This window comes from Esox lucius, chromosome 14 (assembly GCF_011004845.1).
Source record: "Esox lucius isolate fEsoLuc1 chromosome 14, fEsoLuc1.pri, whole genome shotgun sequence".
In the NCBI taxonomy this organism is placed as follows: domain Eukaryota; kingdom Metazoa; phylum Chordata; class Actinopteri; order Esociformes; family Esocidae; genus Esox; species Esox lucius.
Window position 1 is genome coordinate 4,868,015 of NC_047582.1, and position 17,004 is coordinate 4,885,018.

General features: G+C 41.4%; 1 protein-coding gene across 3 annotated transcripts in view; it reads right to left on the minus strand.

Moving 5' to 3' along the window:
- The window catches only part of znf462 (zinc finger protein 462), a 71,508-nt gene that overhangs the window by 25,027 nt on the left and 29,477 nt on the right, over positions 1-17,004 (minus strand). For all 3 annotated transcript variants that reach the window (XM_010892831.3, XM_010892829.3, XM_010892830.4), the window contains exons 2-4: positions 10,513-10,766; positions 5,002-10,349; positions 4,069-4,206 (exon numbers count right to left, since the gene is read on the minus strand). In XM_010892831.3, the coding sequence (XP_010891133.2) occupies positions 4,069-4,206; positions 5,002-10,349; positions 10,513-10,735 (5,709 nt within the window). In that variant the 5' untranslated portion in view covers positions 10,736-10,766. The remainder of the gene's footprint in view (positions 1-4,068; positions 4,207-5,001; positions 10,350-10,512; positions 10,767-17,004) is intronic.

The window sequence follows — 17,004 nt, forward strand, 5'->3', positions numbered from 1 at the left end:
CCACTGTACTCATATCAAATTATTTGGGTATATTTTGTGCATTCAGTGGATTTCATAGCATGCAAAAATGCACTTAGTAATTAAAGGAGATTCTGATTCAGACTGATTGCACCAATAATATATTGAATAAAGAAATAACTCCTCTACTGGCATATTCTGTATGTGTCAGCTATAAAATAGGTCTGACAATACGCACTTAAATAGTTTACAAACCAACATGTGGCAACTAAGTGTTACGAAGAGGCAAAATAGTCGGTGCCCGTATTTGCATGTGCATTGGTCACAAAAAACATAAAAGTATTCAAAGTTTCAAGGAGAACAGTCTCAAAAATCCTGACAGAATATGCCAAACATGGACAAATTGCATTGGCAAAGAGGAACTGTGATTGCAAATCATAACTAACAAACAGGGATAGTCGTACACTTAATGAGACTGTTTCGCAATGCCTTTATAAAAAATATATGGCAGGGCTGTCATTCAGATTACATTTTTCCAAGGCCAACATACAAAGACGTGTAACTTGGTGCAAGGAGCACAAACCTGGACCACAAACCAATGAAAAAAAGTAATATAGGCTGAGGACTTTCACAGTATTTCCTACATCCATATGAGTTTAAGTTTGGAGAAAGCCAACAATGTCTGCTGCCAACCATAAAACATGGTGGGAGATCCGTAATGGTATGGGCAGCCATCTCGTGGGATTCATTGGGTTTGGTGATTGCTCTGCATGGTCGTATAACAGCCAAGAATTGACACTATTTTACAGGACCAAGTGCATTCTATGGTGCAAACCCTGTTCCCTCATAATGTTCCAATGATAATGCCCCCAAACACCGCTAAAGAAATTAAAGAGTGGTTTTAAGAACAACAGGATGAGGTCGAACACCTTCCATTCACCAGATCTAAACATCATTATTACTTTATGGGAAGTTCTGGAGCAGAGCGCAAAGTAGATTTCCACCACCCTCATCCCTCAAAGAACTCAAGGCTTTTCTTCTTAAAGAATGGTGCAATATTCCACTACCCACAGTTCAGGACTTGCATGACAGCATTCCAAGAAGGATTGTAGCTGTTCTGAAGGCAAAGGGTGGTCCTACTTATTAGAACTTTGATATTCATATATTGTTAGGTGTTTCCGTTAATTTGTGTACCCCATTTACTCACTATAATGTAGACTAGACAGGAAAAAAAGGTTTTATGCTGTTGATACCATTTTAGTCACAGTATAAGACACTTTGTAATACCAATACAAACGTTATATAATGAAATAATGTATTCTTACACAGCTTCCACTAACACTAAACAGGTACCAGCATTTCTTTAGTCTGACAGTGAGTGATAGTTAAAAGTAGAGGGACCTATTTATGAAAAGACCTGCCTTATTATTAGCCCACAGAGAACTAACATTGCTATCATGTAACTGTAGTTGATTATGTGGACATTAGCCCTGAAATGGCCCCCTACCAGCCCACGAGAGGCAACTGCCTGTCAGTGTTCATTAGGGCATGCAAAAGAAAAAGGTTTCAAAATGTTTTCCAAGTAGTGTCAGTGCATTTTCTTCCGTTTCGTACCTAATGAATGCACGTCCCATTTCCTTGCTCTGGCAAAGCACAAAGTGGTTCCTGTTCTGTGCCCCCTCACTCTCTCTCACACAGCCAGACAGAACAGCCGACAGACAGGCAACCTGGCTTTTTATGGCGTACAGGAAGCTCACTATTTCTGCTAAAGAACCTGACCCTGCACTTCATACGACCATAAATAAGATGGGCGTCCACAGAGCTGCTCGGCCTTGCATCGTCAGCCTATTTTCACCAACTCTGGAAGCTCTACAGGGATAGACCGAGGCCAGAGACAATGTAAATGACAATATATCTCATATAAACAACATCTACTGCAATAGCCAACCACTTCTGATGAATCTATTACTGTATGATGTACTTATTTGATGTGTGACTGTTTTGGACTAAATTATCCACACAGACCACTTGTCCTGAGTATTTTTGTGTTATTGGTTATTACGATAAGTAACCAATACTACACAAATGTGAAGCTTTTACATTTTAAGTAATTTGCAAATATGTCTGAGAGTTAATGCGACAACTGGTTCTACAACCATCACAAACTAATAGTAGTAGTCTAAGATAATAAAAAGGATTGATCCACATTCATTTTATATACATGTTGTTCTATTTATTGATATTGCAATGATTTTGGCAATTTTTCACAAAAAAGATTTTTGACCTTTTTTTGATTTCGTGGAGATGTCTTCATTGGCTCATGCTTTCTTTCTAACAGGATATCTTCTATATACAGCAAATAACTGTCTTGACTAAACTGGCCCAGGTCTGCAAAACCAACAAGTCCTTCATTTGGGTTCCGTCTTGGATGAGGCGTTAAATCTTCAGGCCTGCTCTCCCTTTGCAAAGTCCATGGCAACCTCATTTGAATACTAATGTTGAAATAGTTACCCGCTGTCCTTGCCTGCAACAGTCGGAAGGGACTACCCCTTGTTTTCTCTGGGGGAAGTTGACAGACTGACTACCTATGAGCCTCTGTTGCAATAAACAAAACTGGAAACAGAACCATGCCATCCAGTAAAAACAGACAATGAAGAGGTTTTTTGGATCTGAGTCAAAACATTTTTTTTACTTTCATCGTAAGAGTTAGGGGCCACAGTAGCTTTTGAAGAGACCTTTTAGGGTAAATTAATGATTTACAAAGCTTCATAATACATCATATGAGGCTTCTGAAAGGCTTTTGTAAAAGCATCTGATATGCATAATATGCATCAATTGCAAGAAAATGTAGAAAAGAAAGATTTGTAAGTGAGAGGAAATTATATACTGTGCAAATGGAAAGTATTCATTCCCTTCAATTTCTCCACATTTTAAGAGACTTAATTTAAAATTAATTAAATCCTTTTTCTACCATAACGCTACACACAATACAAAGTGAAAAAACATGAAAATGTGCCAAATTATTGAAAATAAAAAACTGAAGTATCATGTACATAAGAGTTTATATCCCTTTGTTGAGTACTCTGTAGAAGCGCCTTTGGCAGCAAACAAAGCGGTTTCTCCTATTCTTTTTTGAAGGTCCTCTCAAGCTGTCAAATTCAATGGGGAGCACTGGTAAATTGCGATCTTCAGGTCTCCCTAGATATTCAGTGGGGTTCAAGAACAGGCTTGTGCTAGGACCACTCAAGGACTTTCACAGACTTGTCCCAAAACCACTCAAGTGTTTTGTTTTGGATGTGTGCTTTGGGTACATATCTTTGGGTAAATGTCTTTGCTGAAAGACGAGTCTTCACTAAAGTACGGGGTCTTGTGCCTTCTGGATCAGGTTTTCTTCAAGAACCTCTCAGCATTTTGCTTCTTTCATCCTTCCCTCAATACAAACCAATCTCCAAGTCCCTGCCATTGAGAATCATCCCCATAGCATGATGCTTCCAGTACCATACTTCACCATAGGGAGGTTATTAGCCAGGTGATAAGGGTTAACTGGTTTTCACCAGACATGGCACTTGGCATTCAAAACTAAGCGCACAAAAAAAAAATACTAAATGCATTCCTGAATGCCAAAAGCATTCAAGCAAATGTATCAAAGAATGGCTCTGACCTAAATAAGTCCTGACCTTAATCCAATCAAGATGCTGTGGCAGGACCTAAAGCGGGCATTACATTCCAGGCACAAAACTTGAATGATGTGTCCTGCCATACAGATTAGTATTGAAAAGAATACTGATTAGAAAATAGAAAAACTTTTCAAGGTCACAACTCTCACCCTGTTTGAAAGTTATGATATTTGTTACAAGGATCCCTCTCCACACAAGGAAGAAAATTCCTTTGTTGAGGAAAAATAATGGTATCAAACTGTTTTGTTTACTCAGGTCACCTCCATCTCTAGGTGAATCAAATAAATAATAAAAATATTGTGGGGAGTATACATTTTTTTATCCTACAGTTATAATCCATCATGATGTGGTTATAATGCATTGTAAGACGTGTCAAGAGCATGTAAGACACCTGTATGTTACCAAAACACACTTTTTTTGGTGTTTATTTTACCTTGACATGGCCCTCTTTGGCCTCCCCATACTGAACGTGTTTCCTCAGGTGGTTACAGATGGCTCTGAGAGTGGGGTGGACCTCCACACAGAAGTTACACCTGTAACCGATCGGTGCTTGGTCAGCATTGTTCAACAGCTAAAGGAGAAAAGGAAAGTTGTCAATTTAACTGTAAATTGTATTCTTTACACTCATTTCGTTCTTTATAACAGATTGAAGCTATAACAATTATTAATGTGGAAAATAGGTGAATTACAAAAACTTTATTCTCCAAATTAATTAAAACCTCCTGTCCTACTAGCATAAATACAATCAGTTAATGTTTTAAGTTAAGGGTTGAAATACGTTTTTCTAAAAAAAATAATCTGAATGCCTTAGATATTCCCCATTTAAACGTTCTCACCAGTCCAATGACTTGTAATCTCTTCATTCTCACTGTTGACACTCGTAGTACTACCCTCCAAACATAAACCACCCTGGACTAGCTAATACTGTCTTGTTTGGTAAGGAAAGTGGAAGAGACAAACTGTGTCATTGTTAAAATTCTTATAAAAGTGAAAAGCAGAATTCTAGCAGAATTGCCCCTTAAAAGGAATCGTTACACAATTTTTGGCATGTTTTCTCACATAAACAACAATAGAGCGACTTTTATCAACCAGGAAACGACAAAGATTTCTGAATCTTCCGCTTGCCCCAGCTACAAAGGGATCGTATTTCTACAACATTGCATGTTCGGGTGTAGTAAATGGCTTAACACTGGCAAGTAAGTTATACTGTGAGACGCCATCATTCATATGATCATTTTCTGGAATCACCACGCAAAACCTCACTGCAAACACTGAAAATACTCCCTACACTGTCGATTATCCCAATACAATGGCCATATATCCTATTTTACTGAAATTATGGACATCATCCTCTGTCCTTACTTACCCTCTCAGGCTTTGTCTCAGTTGGCTCAGATGCTTTCTGCTTGCTTAGCAGTTGCTTTCTTCTTTCCTGACGCATTGCCCGCTTCTGGAACTCCTCGTTGTGATTCATCAGATGTGAGCTGAGAAGAGGGAGGCCCAGGAACTTCAACTCACAGTGGGAACACTGATAGAGCTCTGTCTCTGTACCATCTTCTGTGAGGCTGGGGTGGATGACAAAGTCTCGTTTGAGATCCTTGCCACAATGGTGGTCATTATAGTGCATGGAGAGAAGTTCGACTGTGCTGAAGGACAACTGGAAGCATTTTAGACACTTGAATGGTAGCCAGTCGGCAACCTCTCCTTCTGGTTCGGGGTTTGGTTCAATCTCTACCACTTCCCTTACCTCTTCAACAGCTTTGGGTTCTTTGGCGTACAGCACAGTGAAGTAGCGCCCAAGCTTGCTGGAGTGTTGCCGTTTAGGGAAGACTCCTGGATGGCGTTTGATGTAGTGGGAGACTATGCTCTTCCTACTGAAAGCCTGGAACGCACAGAGTGAACACTTCTTCCTCTCCACGGCTAATCGTAGCTCCTCGCTCAGCTCTGACCCTTCAGTCTCAGATGCTATGGGCACCACCACTTTATTGGGTTTCTCCGTCAAAGTTTTGGAGGCTGCCAGGCAATGTGTGTAATAGGCGTCAATATCATGGCGCTTCTGGTAGTGTGCTGCCAGGCCCTTCCGAATGGGATTGGTGTAAGAACAGAGAGCACACTTGAAGACATTGTTCTTGCCTTCGGGCTGAGCTCTAACGTTGTTGTGCTTGATGCGGTAGTGTCGAGCAATGCCTTTTCTGGTTGAACAGAAGTACTTACAGAGCTGACACCTGAACACAGCATGGGTCTCTCCTTTGTTGATAGGGAACTGGGTGAGAGCAAGTTCGAATTCACTAACCTCTTGCACCTCTGAAGGTACACTTGTGGAGCTGCATTCAGCGACTGCCTCATCTTTGTGGTTGGAATACTGCATGAGGGAAGGCTTGAACATATCTGAAGCTGGTTGATTGTGATATTTCTCATAGTGAATTTTCAGTTTCTCCAATGTTCCATGAGTGTATGGACACATTTTGCATCGGTATGCACCATAACCCTGTCTTTGGGTCTTGCACTTGTCATCTAATTCAGTTATATCTTTAACCTGCTCTATGTCATCTGCAAAGTCCTCTGCGGTGACTTTCACCAACGGATGCCTCTTCTGGTAATGAGTAAGAACTCCATGGATGCGTGAGTTCACATACGGACAATGGCGGCACTTGTAAACAGAACTTGGATTGATATCAGCTTCCTGTGCAAAGTCAGCTGCCTTGACTTTCATGCCTGGGTGTTTCTTGCCATAGTGTGTCAGAAGACCGTGAAGGCTGTTATACTCAGATAGACAAACAGTGCACTGGTAGGGGTTGTTGGTTATCGAGCTGCTTGTGTGGGAGAGCCTAGGATGGTGTTGGTGGTGTTGGTGCTCTTGAGCTGGTGTTGGAATATCCAGTGGTCCTTCAACTTGAGAGGTTGGAAGAAAATTGAATGGTGGCCCTTTAGCAATTGAGGGGTGGAGTTTTTCTTGGGACCTCTGACCTTTGATGATGTCCAGCAGCACAGACTCATCCCCTTTGACTGCCCAAGGGTGAACAGCTTGGTAGTGGTTGGTAATATCCCAGATGGAGCATGCCTCAAAGGCACAATCTCTGCATTGGTAGTGCTTAGTTTCCCCAGTGTTCCCCCCTGACTGGGAGGCAGTCGTATCCGGTCCCGCCCATAGCTTGCTGGCCATGTAGGTGTAGTCAACATTGTGCTCTGGGTGGCGTCTTTGGTAATGCATTAAAAGCCCGTTGGGTTCTGAATGGGAGTAGATGCACCATTCACAGTGATAACCAGCCTCCAGAATGCCGTCTTGGTAGGCCCAGTGTAAAATGGTCATGGCTGTGGCCTTCACAGTAGGATGATCCTTTTTCAAGTGCTTCTTTAATGCGTACACATATGGAGATGTATAAGAACAGTGCCTGCACTTCAGTGAACGAAGAGCTCCAGAGGATGTCTCAGTCTCAGTAGGAGCAGCAGGGGCTACGGTAGAGGCAGCAGTGCCTGACTGGCCCATCTGCAACCGCTCTCGTTGACTGCGGACCACTGCAGTGTGTCGGCGTACAAGGTCAGCATTAGACTTTGCATCTCTGTGCTTCTTCTGATAGTGAATAAGCACTCCTTTAACTGTGCGATTTCCGTAATCACAGTGCTGACAGAAGAAAAGCATCTCAGCTTCTCCCTTCTCTGTTCCAACTCTAGCATGAGAGTTGCCAGACCCATCAAATCCGTTATTGCTGAACTGTTTGAGAAACTGATTTGGGGGTGCAATCTGAAGCTCATCCATCAGCTTCATCAACCCAGGGGTGGGAGCGCCATGCTTGATGTATTTGGCTGTCACTTTTATTTCTGGGTGTCTCTTTTGATAATGGACAAGTACTCCCACTACAGAACGGTTGCTGTACACACAATGTTTACAGTAGTATATCTCCTCATCTGTACCAAATGGCATGGTGTTGCTTGATGAATTAGCAGGGCTTGGTATATTGACGTTGAAAGACGAGTTGCCTGCTGACTGTGACGTATCGACTGTGATAACCCTCATTGTTTTCTGAATTCGGAAATATGAGGCCTTTTGCTCAGGGTGCTTTTTCTGATAGTGAACCAACACAGAATGCATGTTAGGGCTAGCAAAGGAACATATGTCACAGTCATAGACCACAACATTACCACCTTCTTTCAGAGCCTCCATCTCTGTGCTTGACTGTTGTGTCTTTGCAACACTTTTAAGAGCAGGACTGGATGAGGACTTAGGCGTGGATGTTGAGGAACTACAGGTGAAACTCTTAGGACCAGAGTTTAAAATTTCTCTCAGTGTTTGAGATTCTGCTCCCTTGTGCTGCTGTTCCACCATGTAACTTGAGAAGATCATAGCATTGTTTATTTTCACTTCAGGGTGCATTCTTTGGTAATGGGGCATTAAACTTCTGACGTTTGGACTTGTGTACGAACAAAAGCGGCACATGTACACCAAATCCGGCTGGTTGAAGTTCAACACATTACTGGCTTCTGGGTGGTGATCCATGTAATGCTCATGAAGGTCATTGAAATTGGTGTATTCGATAAAACACTCTAGGCAACGGAAGACTGCACTCTGATCCTCAGGATCGAGGATGTATCTAAAGCTAAACTTAATGTAGGGGTGCATTCGCTGGTAGTGGGTGCTCACACTACGAGCTGACTTGTTGTGGTAGTCACAATGCTTGCAGTAGAAGCGTGCCACCCCAGAGTCCTCTGTATAGTCAAGGTTTTCCTGGAAAGAAGTGTCCCGGCTGTCTTGGCTGCTCTGGTCTTGGAGATCAGCTTTATGATCAGCAGACTCGTTGTCCTCATCATCAGAGAGTGTCAGCGCAATAGGAATGTTTCTTAGCTTTGATGTAAGAGTTCTTTTTCTTTTCCCCACCCGGCCTTCGTAAAGCTTGTTGTAAACGTAGCCATGATTTTTACGTTGGCTATCATTTTCCTCCTTGTCTCTGCCTGCATCTTCATCAATGTTTAGTTCTCCTTCTTCTTCATCATCAATTTCTTCCAGATTAATCACCAGATCCTCTTGTTGCTGACAGATCTTGCTCTGAAGGTTATTGGCAATTTCATCAATTCTAGTTCTCTTCTTCACCGGTGACAGATCCAAAGGTAGGTCATTGATGGATTTTCGGGCAGTTTTCCCAGTTAAGTGCTTTTTGGATCCAAGTCCTAGAATTGAAGTCTGGGTTTTTTGTACAAGGCTCGGAGAACTGGAGAATGTTTCTAATTCTGAATCCTGTAGCTCGATTGAAGAGCCCTCCAAGCTGGCAGCTTGCATATCATCACAGTAGGAGTGCTTGTGTTGCTGGTGAACTCGCAACCCTTTAAGTGTGGTGGTTGAAAAGCTACAGCGTGTACAGCGGTGGGGATTTTGCTGGTTTAGATCACTGACCACATTACCTAGCTTTTTCCCATTGACTTTAGAAGCAGCAACATTTCCTGTGTTCATGGGTTCAGGTGTCTCATTATTTTGAGGACCTGGGCTTTCACTGGTTAGGTCCATGGTGTCCCAGTCTGAGGAGTGACTTTGCTTATGAGTGCCTAACTTGAGAGGGCTGGTGCAGATAAAGGGGCACTCATCACACTTATACACTGTTGTCTTTCCAGACAGGTGTATGTTCTCGATATGACGGGAAATGCTTCTTCGATGCATGGTGAGGAAAGAACAGAAGGGACACTGAAACCTGTTCATATATCTTCTGAATGGTATCCCTTTAGTCTCCAGCATCTTGTTATCCTCTTCAGACAGAAGTTGCTTAGCAGAATCCCCAGCTGACAAGAGGTCAGGGTCATTGGGATCATCCTCATCACCCAGATCCTCCTCGTCTTCTTCAGAGGTGCTCCTGGAGTCATCCAGCATGCCTGAGTCCATCTCTATAGCTGAGTTAGAAACATCTGACATGACAAATGTGGACCTGTCTGACAAAATGGAGGAACCTGTGCTGTTGGGTGCTACCGTTTGAATTTGTGAATACTGATAGGGTGATATCCCAGAGGTGGGCTTGTTGAGCTTGAAAACCGGGGAGTTTACAACAGAGGAGCCATCATTGCCACTCAGGTCATTGAAAACCATTTTGGAGTTAGAAGGGCTTCTGGGGGATGAGGGGGAGTTTGATTTAGAAGAGCCTCGACTTCCTTCTCCTTCCCCACCCGGCTGGATTGTTGAGATGGGTTTGACTATGTTCCGGCGCTTTTTCATCATATTGTCACACCACTCTCTTCGAAGCGCTTGGTTTCCTCTGGACTTCCCTAGAGGTTTTACCATGGATTCTAGTACAGTACGTTCGACTACATCTTCTGCTAGTTCCTCACCGGGATCCTCAGATGACAACACCTCACAGTCATCAACAGCCTCGGATGGAGATTCCGGGGTGTCCAGATTAAGATTTCCTTTATGATACATCTTTTGATGTTTCAGGATCCTGGCTTTTCGTGGAGACTTGTATGTACAATACTGGCAGGAGTACACTTTCCCAAGACTGTCATGGATAAGGATGTTATAGTCGGACTGTTTAGAGGTCTGGGAGGCTGGTGAGTTCCTACCGCTTAGAGAGGTTCCATGTACCTTCTTGGTGTGTTCAGACAACAGAGACTTTGATCTGAAGTAACGGACACATATCTTGCACTGAAATAACTGGTTGGTGGTTTTGTTCAGCTGGTTTACTGACTTGTTTTTAGACATTTGGTTTGAACTGGACAACTCGGTTTCAAAGGAGTGGCCTTTGGGAAAAGAAGAAGAAAGGTACCTTGAAACAAGTTGATACATATATTAAGTTCCTACTGTATGTACTGTAGCATTCATAATATAATAACAGTCAATATTATGAAAACCGTAATGAAAAAAGTTTGATGATAAACCACACTTATGATGCAGTGCCCTTACCTGTTTCCATTAGTGGAGAGTTATTCTGCTCATCCTCTTCCTCCTCTGTCTGGCTGGGAGAGTTCAGAGATTCTGACCTAGACTGGCAGGGACTCCCGTCCTCCTCTCCATCTCCGACATCTGTAGGCTGCAGGAAGGCTGTGTGTACATCCTGGATGTGGGTCTTGAGGTCATCGTACGACTCAGCACGGAAGTCACAGCCATCGCACTGTAGCACCTCCATCGCTGAGGACTCCCTGGAAAATCAGGGAAACCTGGTGAGAAAAAGTCAAGAGAAAACATATCACATTTAGGCCTCCGGGGTGAAAACACAAAGTTCTGAGCCTTTAGGCCCAGCACTCTTTGGCAGAAATGTGACATTAGAGACTTTGAGAGAAGACTGGATTCTTCAGCTCTGACATTACTGCATTGCATACTAAAAAGAATGTCCATTTTTTTGCATGGTTCCAAGAACAGTGGCGAGCCGAGGAGGGATTACTGAGTTGATTTGTTCCATTTTTATTACCTTGGGATAAGCCACAGCTGGAGTGCAGCACCGTCAGGCTACATCTCAAATCGCACCCTATCCCCTAAATTATGTTTGACCAGAGCTCAGGCCTTTGTCAAGAGTAATCCGCTATATAGAATCTAGTGTGACATTTGGGACACAGAACCCTCAGACTGCATCCCTGTATTTACATCACACAGACAAACAATTCCCTCAGATTGCATCAAGCTCTAGCTCCTTCCCAAATAAGATTGAATGAATCCATAGAGGGGCAGAGAGAGAGAAAAGAGAGAGATAAAGCATTTTGTCTGCAGTTCTATAATTTTCCTTGATAAACGCAAAATTGTTAACTAATAATGTCACCATCACTTCCGAGCAGGTGTGAATGGTCACCTATGACCTTGACATTCTAAATTACCAATGGGATTGCTTGTTAGTCAAACTGATCGCTCATAGCCACCTGATCAATCGGCCAGCTTAAATATATAGATTTTTAAATGGAATTGTTTTTCATGTAGAACAATGGCACAAATATGATATATTGTTGTTGTAAAACAAACAAACTTAAATGCAGGACTTCTGGATTGACTTGTTCCAAGTGGATTGTTGTATTTCACTATGGCAACCACACGCAAATGTTTACCTTCCTGTTCTAAAATGTTTTCTAAAATGTCATCTAAAATATTTCCATTGGCAAAATAGAACAGCACAGTTTATAGAGCATCCCATAACAATGTTCATTTTAATTATCTGTCTCAGTCTCTATTCAGTGCCAGTTAAAAAGGAAAAGAAACATATTTTAACACATTAATAAAGTGACAATGTGTAAATTGACTGGGGCATAAAATTACTGTTTATTTGACAGTTATGACAGCTTTTACACCAAATTCTGCCTCTTGTCCACATTTCTTTTGCTATCACACATGGACACACAGCAATACCTTGAAATGTACTTCATTAGCATTTAAACTGGTCAAGATGTAATTATCCAACCTCTGACTGTAATTAACACTTTCTATAAAGGCTGAACTCAAATCCCAAATCTGCAGACATTTTTCAAATGTACAACATCTGCAATGCATTTTCTACATACAATTTCTTCTGTGCATCCATCTAAGCTAAGGATGTGAATTGTGCATGTATTCAAAGAGGATTAATGCTTCACACTTGTCACACAGTGTAGCCCAATGAAATATGCATAGTTTTGTATAAACCTTTGATATTGGCAGAAACATTCTGGGGGTCATTTATTGGTAAGATGTCTATGTGAACTAAAAAAACAACTCCACGCAGCTTCAAATCAAACAGGCTATTCAGAAAAGAAATAGTTGACAGCCTGAAAAATGTTGCACATTAGAAACCTTTGTGTAATTTGATTCGCAGATCATATCTTGCATGGCCATCCCCAGCATTCCTGCCCTAGCAGAAGCATTTGTTCTGTTACCGTAAGGCCTAAATCTAAAGCACCTGTTCCTGTGTCAGAATGGTCTTCTAAATGTAGCCTAATTTGAGATTCAGAAGGTGAAATTTGCTAAAATGTGCAACCTGTTACACTATCAAAAGGGGACCATTATGCTCTCCTAGAAGTTAAGATAAACAAACAAAAAATTCACTCAAAGATGACAATTAGAGATAAAATAAATGCATGAATCATAATAACGTTCAAACACATATCAGCTTTACAGCCTTTTTCAATTTGTTGATGTATGTATATTTTGTTTCTTCTCAAAATAAGGCCGGGTGTTTTGTAAAAGGACTTTGTAACAACTGCTGATGTAAATTTATAAATACTGATTGAAAAAATTTGATTGATTGATTGAAAATAGCCTTAATGAAGGTCACAAAAAAAATCCAGTCTCCAATTGTGTTTGTCACACTTCTTTGATTGAAAGATATACAGATTACAATCACAAAGAAAAACATTAAGGCTATAGGGTATGGAAGTGAGTGGGTGCACAGGGCAATTGAAGTCATCAAGCATAAACAGTTAAAGAATCAGCTGCCCAGATTTTCCACTCTCCTAGAGCAAATATGTTATATACATTTTTTAGATGGCTTACTACAAAAAACATCACCCTTAGCTATTCATAACATCGTGTGAAATACTCATAGCTAACATACAAAATATGAAATGGATACAGTTCATGTAAGAGAGACTACATTTGGTCTATACTGGTGCATCTCAAAAAAAATGTATGTAATGGAAAATTTAAAAGTGACACCTTCATATATTCTAAATGAATTACACAAAGTGAAACATTTCAAGCTTTTTTGTTTCCAGTATATCCAGTATATCAAAATATTATTATAAACATTTATATTATAGAAATGTTGACCTGAGAAGAGCTTTAATCAGCTAATTAACTCTCTGAGCCTTCAGTACACACAACCACAATTATGGGGAAGACTGCTGACTTGACAGTTGTCCAGAAGACACTCATTGATACCCTCCACGAGGAGGGTAAGACACAGAAGGTCATTGCTGAAAGGGATGGCTGTTTGCAGTGTTGTATCAAAGCATATTCATGGAAAGTTGACCGGAAGGGAAAAGTCTGGTAGGAAAAGGTGCACAAGCAGGGATGACCACGGCCTTGAGAGGATTGTCAAGCAAAGACGATTCAAGAACTTGGGGGTGCTTCACATGGAGTGGACTGAAGGTGGACTCAGTGCATCAAGAGCCACCATGCACAGATGTGTCCAGGAAATGGGCTACAAGTGTCGCATTCCTGTCAAGCCACTCCTGAACCAGAGTCACATCAGAAGCGTCTTACCTGGGCAAAGGAGAAAAATAACTGAACCGTTGCTCAGTGGTCCAAAGTCCTCTCTTCAGATGAAAGTAAATGTTGCATTTCATTTAAAAATCAGGGTCCCAGAGTCTGGAGGAAGAGTGGAGAGGCACAGAATCCACGTTGCTTGAAGTCCAGTGTGAAGTTTCCACAGTCAGTGATGATTTGGGTTGCCTTGCTGGTGTTGGTCCACTGTGTTTTATCAAGTCCAGAGTCAATGCAGCCATCTACCAGGAGATTTTAGAGCACTTCATGCTTCCATCTGCTGACAAGCTTTATGAAGATACTGATTTCCTTTTCCAGCAGGACTTGGCACCTACCCACAGTGCCAAAACGACTGGTAACTGGTTTGCTGCCCATGGTATTACTGTTCTTGATTGGCCAGCCTACTCGCCTGACCTGAACCCCATAGAGAATCAATAGGGTATTTTCAAACAAAATGAAATACACCAGACCTAACAACACAGATGAGTTGAAGGCCGCTATCAAAGCAACCTGGGCTTCAATAACATCTCAGCAGTGCCACAGGCTGATTGCCTCCATGCCACGCCACATTGATGCAGTAATTTGTGCTAAAATAGCCCCAAACAAGTATTGAGTGCATAAATTAACATACTTAGGAAATCTTTACATGTTTTGACTTACTTTGCTGATTACAGCTCTTATCAGGTCGACATTTCTGTACTGTACATTTTTTATTCTCATATTTTTACATACTGGATTTTTTATTTCCATGAGCTGTAAGCCATAATCATCAAGATTGAAACAAATTCTTTCCACTTTATGTAAAATGAATCTAGAAAATATGAAGATGTCACTTTTTTATTTGAATTCCGGGGGAAAAATTTGCTTTTTTTAGATGTAGTTCACTTGTAGTTTTTAATTTTTGTTTAGTATTTGGTTACATATCCTTTGCAGGCAATAACCACCTCAAGTCTCACTGATTCCGCCAGATGTTGCCTATCTTTTCTTGTGATGCTTTGCCATGCCAATGAAGTAGCCATCTTTAGTTGTTATTTGTTTTGAGGTCTTTTTGCCGTAAGTCTCATTTTCAGCAAATTAAAGGTTTGTTTTGGATTTAAATCTCCATTGACTTGGCAAGTGAAGAACTTTCTATTATTTGGACATTACACACCAATGCGTTCGGAGGCATTTGCTCATACTTTAGCAGAAAATATTTTTCTGTACCCTTCAGAATTAATTATACACTGAACAAAATTATAAACGCAACACTTTTGTTTTGCCCCCATTTATCATGAGCTGAACTCAAAGATCTAAGACTTTCTCTATGTACACAAAAGGCCTATTTCTCTCAAATATTGTTTACAAATCTGTCTAAATCTGTGTTAGTGAGCACTTCTCCTTTGCCGAGATAATCCATCCACCTCACAGGTGTGGCATATCAAGATGCTGATTAGATAGCATGATTATTGCACAAGGCCACTCTAAAATGTAAATCTAGCGTCACTGGTTACATAACCAATGAAAACAATGGAGCCAGTTCCAGTGGCAGCCATACATGCTTAAGCCATACCACCCCTTCCACCACATTTCACAGATGACGTCGTATGCTGTGGTCATTGGGCAATTTCTTTTTGCTCTTCATACTTTCCTCTAGGCATCCCTTTGAACATTTTTGTTTCCTACTGTCCAGACCTTTTTCCAAAACCCTGCAGACACCATTAAGTATTTTGGTAATGGTAATCTGTCAATCCTGTTTTTGAGGCTAAGTAATAGTTCACACCTTTCCATGTAGCTCCTGTAGTTCTGCTGGTGAAGACTTCTGCAGATGGTAAAGGCTGACACATCTACGCCTGCCTCCTGGAAAATGTTACTGTTGTTACAGAGTTTTCTTGTTTTCTTCATTATGAGTTTCTTTGCTCATCTACTTTGGTTTGGCCATCTGGGAAGGATGCCCCCAGGACGGCTCCCTAGGGAGGTGTTCCAGGCACGTCCAGCTGAGAGGAGACCTCGGGGTAGGCACAGGACTAGGTGGAGAGATTATATTTCGACACTGGCCTGGGAACGCTTCGGGATCCCCCAGTCAGAGCTGGCAAATGTGGCTCGGCAAAGGGAAGTTTGGGGTCCCCTGCTGGAGCTGCTGTCCCCGCGACCCAATACCAGATAAGTGGATGAAGATGAGATGAGATGTTCCTGATGGAAATTTCTGGATTTTTCTGCCTCATGGCTTCTGTAACTTTCATTGACACCTCTTTCGTCCTCATGTTCACAGACATAAGTAGCAGACTCCAAGGGGACATGCAAAGCCATGAACCAAGACTAGACATTGATAGCTCAGTTGTGCCTTCATAAATGATGTGTTGTAACACACCTGTCAAATCAGAAATACTTGTCAGTCTAATTGTTCCAAAAATAATTTGCCCTGAAATAGAGGGACTATTAATAAAAAGTGTTTCCTTTAAAATCCAAACTTTATACCTGCTTACTGTCTTAATAACGACAGAGGACACTGCATATCCACATAGCTTCTGTTTGGAGAAATATACTATCACTTCCACTGTGTGGTAGATAGAGCTTTTTAATCCGGATGTAATGTAACTACTCAGAAAAGTAACATTTGTTAGCAGATTTAGGGCACACCTTTAAATTGTGGGATGTTTTTTCAACACAAATGTAATCTGAAAAAGTTAAAAAAAATGTAAAAAGATAAGCTATTGCAGAGCATAAAAACACACAACTTAAGGACACCTTTGCCAAATGAAACAGCTTTGGTATATGACAATTAGTCTTTATAGTTTCCCTATCATATCTAGTATTTTTTGTCTGGCAAATAGACCTCTGCACTGAAACCATAACAGTTAACATTCTATAACCAGTTGATCTCCACTGGAACAGCCCCTGCTGCCTGCCAGTGTGTCCCTGAGAAGCCAGCACCCTCCATTGTTGTCCAGGGTCAGGTTACCGCTCCTTGAAAGGCCCCACCCTGATCTGCTGGCAGCTCTATCAGCCGAACTCACAAACAAAGTTGCATTCTAATGCTAGGTTCCTTGACATGGATATCTAGAAGAATTCTTGAAGTACAAAAGGAAAGAAGAAAACAATCTTCACCTGAACTTAGTACTACAACTGTCTCCCTTGGTGTCAGTTTAGTCACTCCACACCAGCCACACCAAGTTAATGGACGGTATTTGTAATGCTTTCATCTACTCTGTCGGGGTTCTGGCAGGCACTGAGCTGTGCTGCAGATCCTTTGAGCTT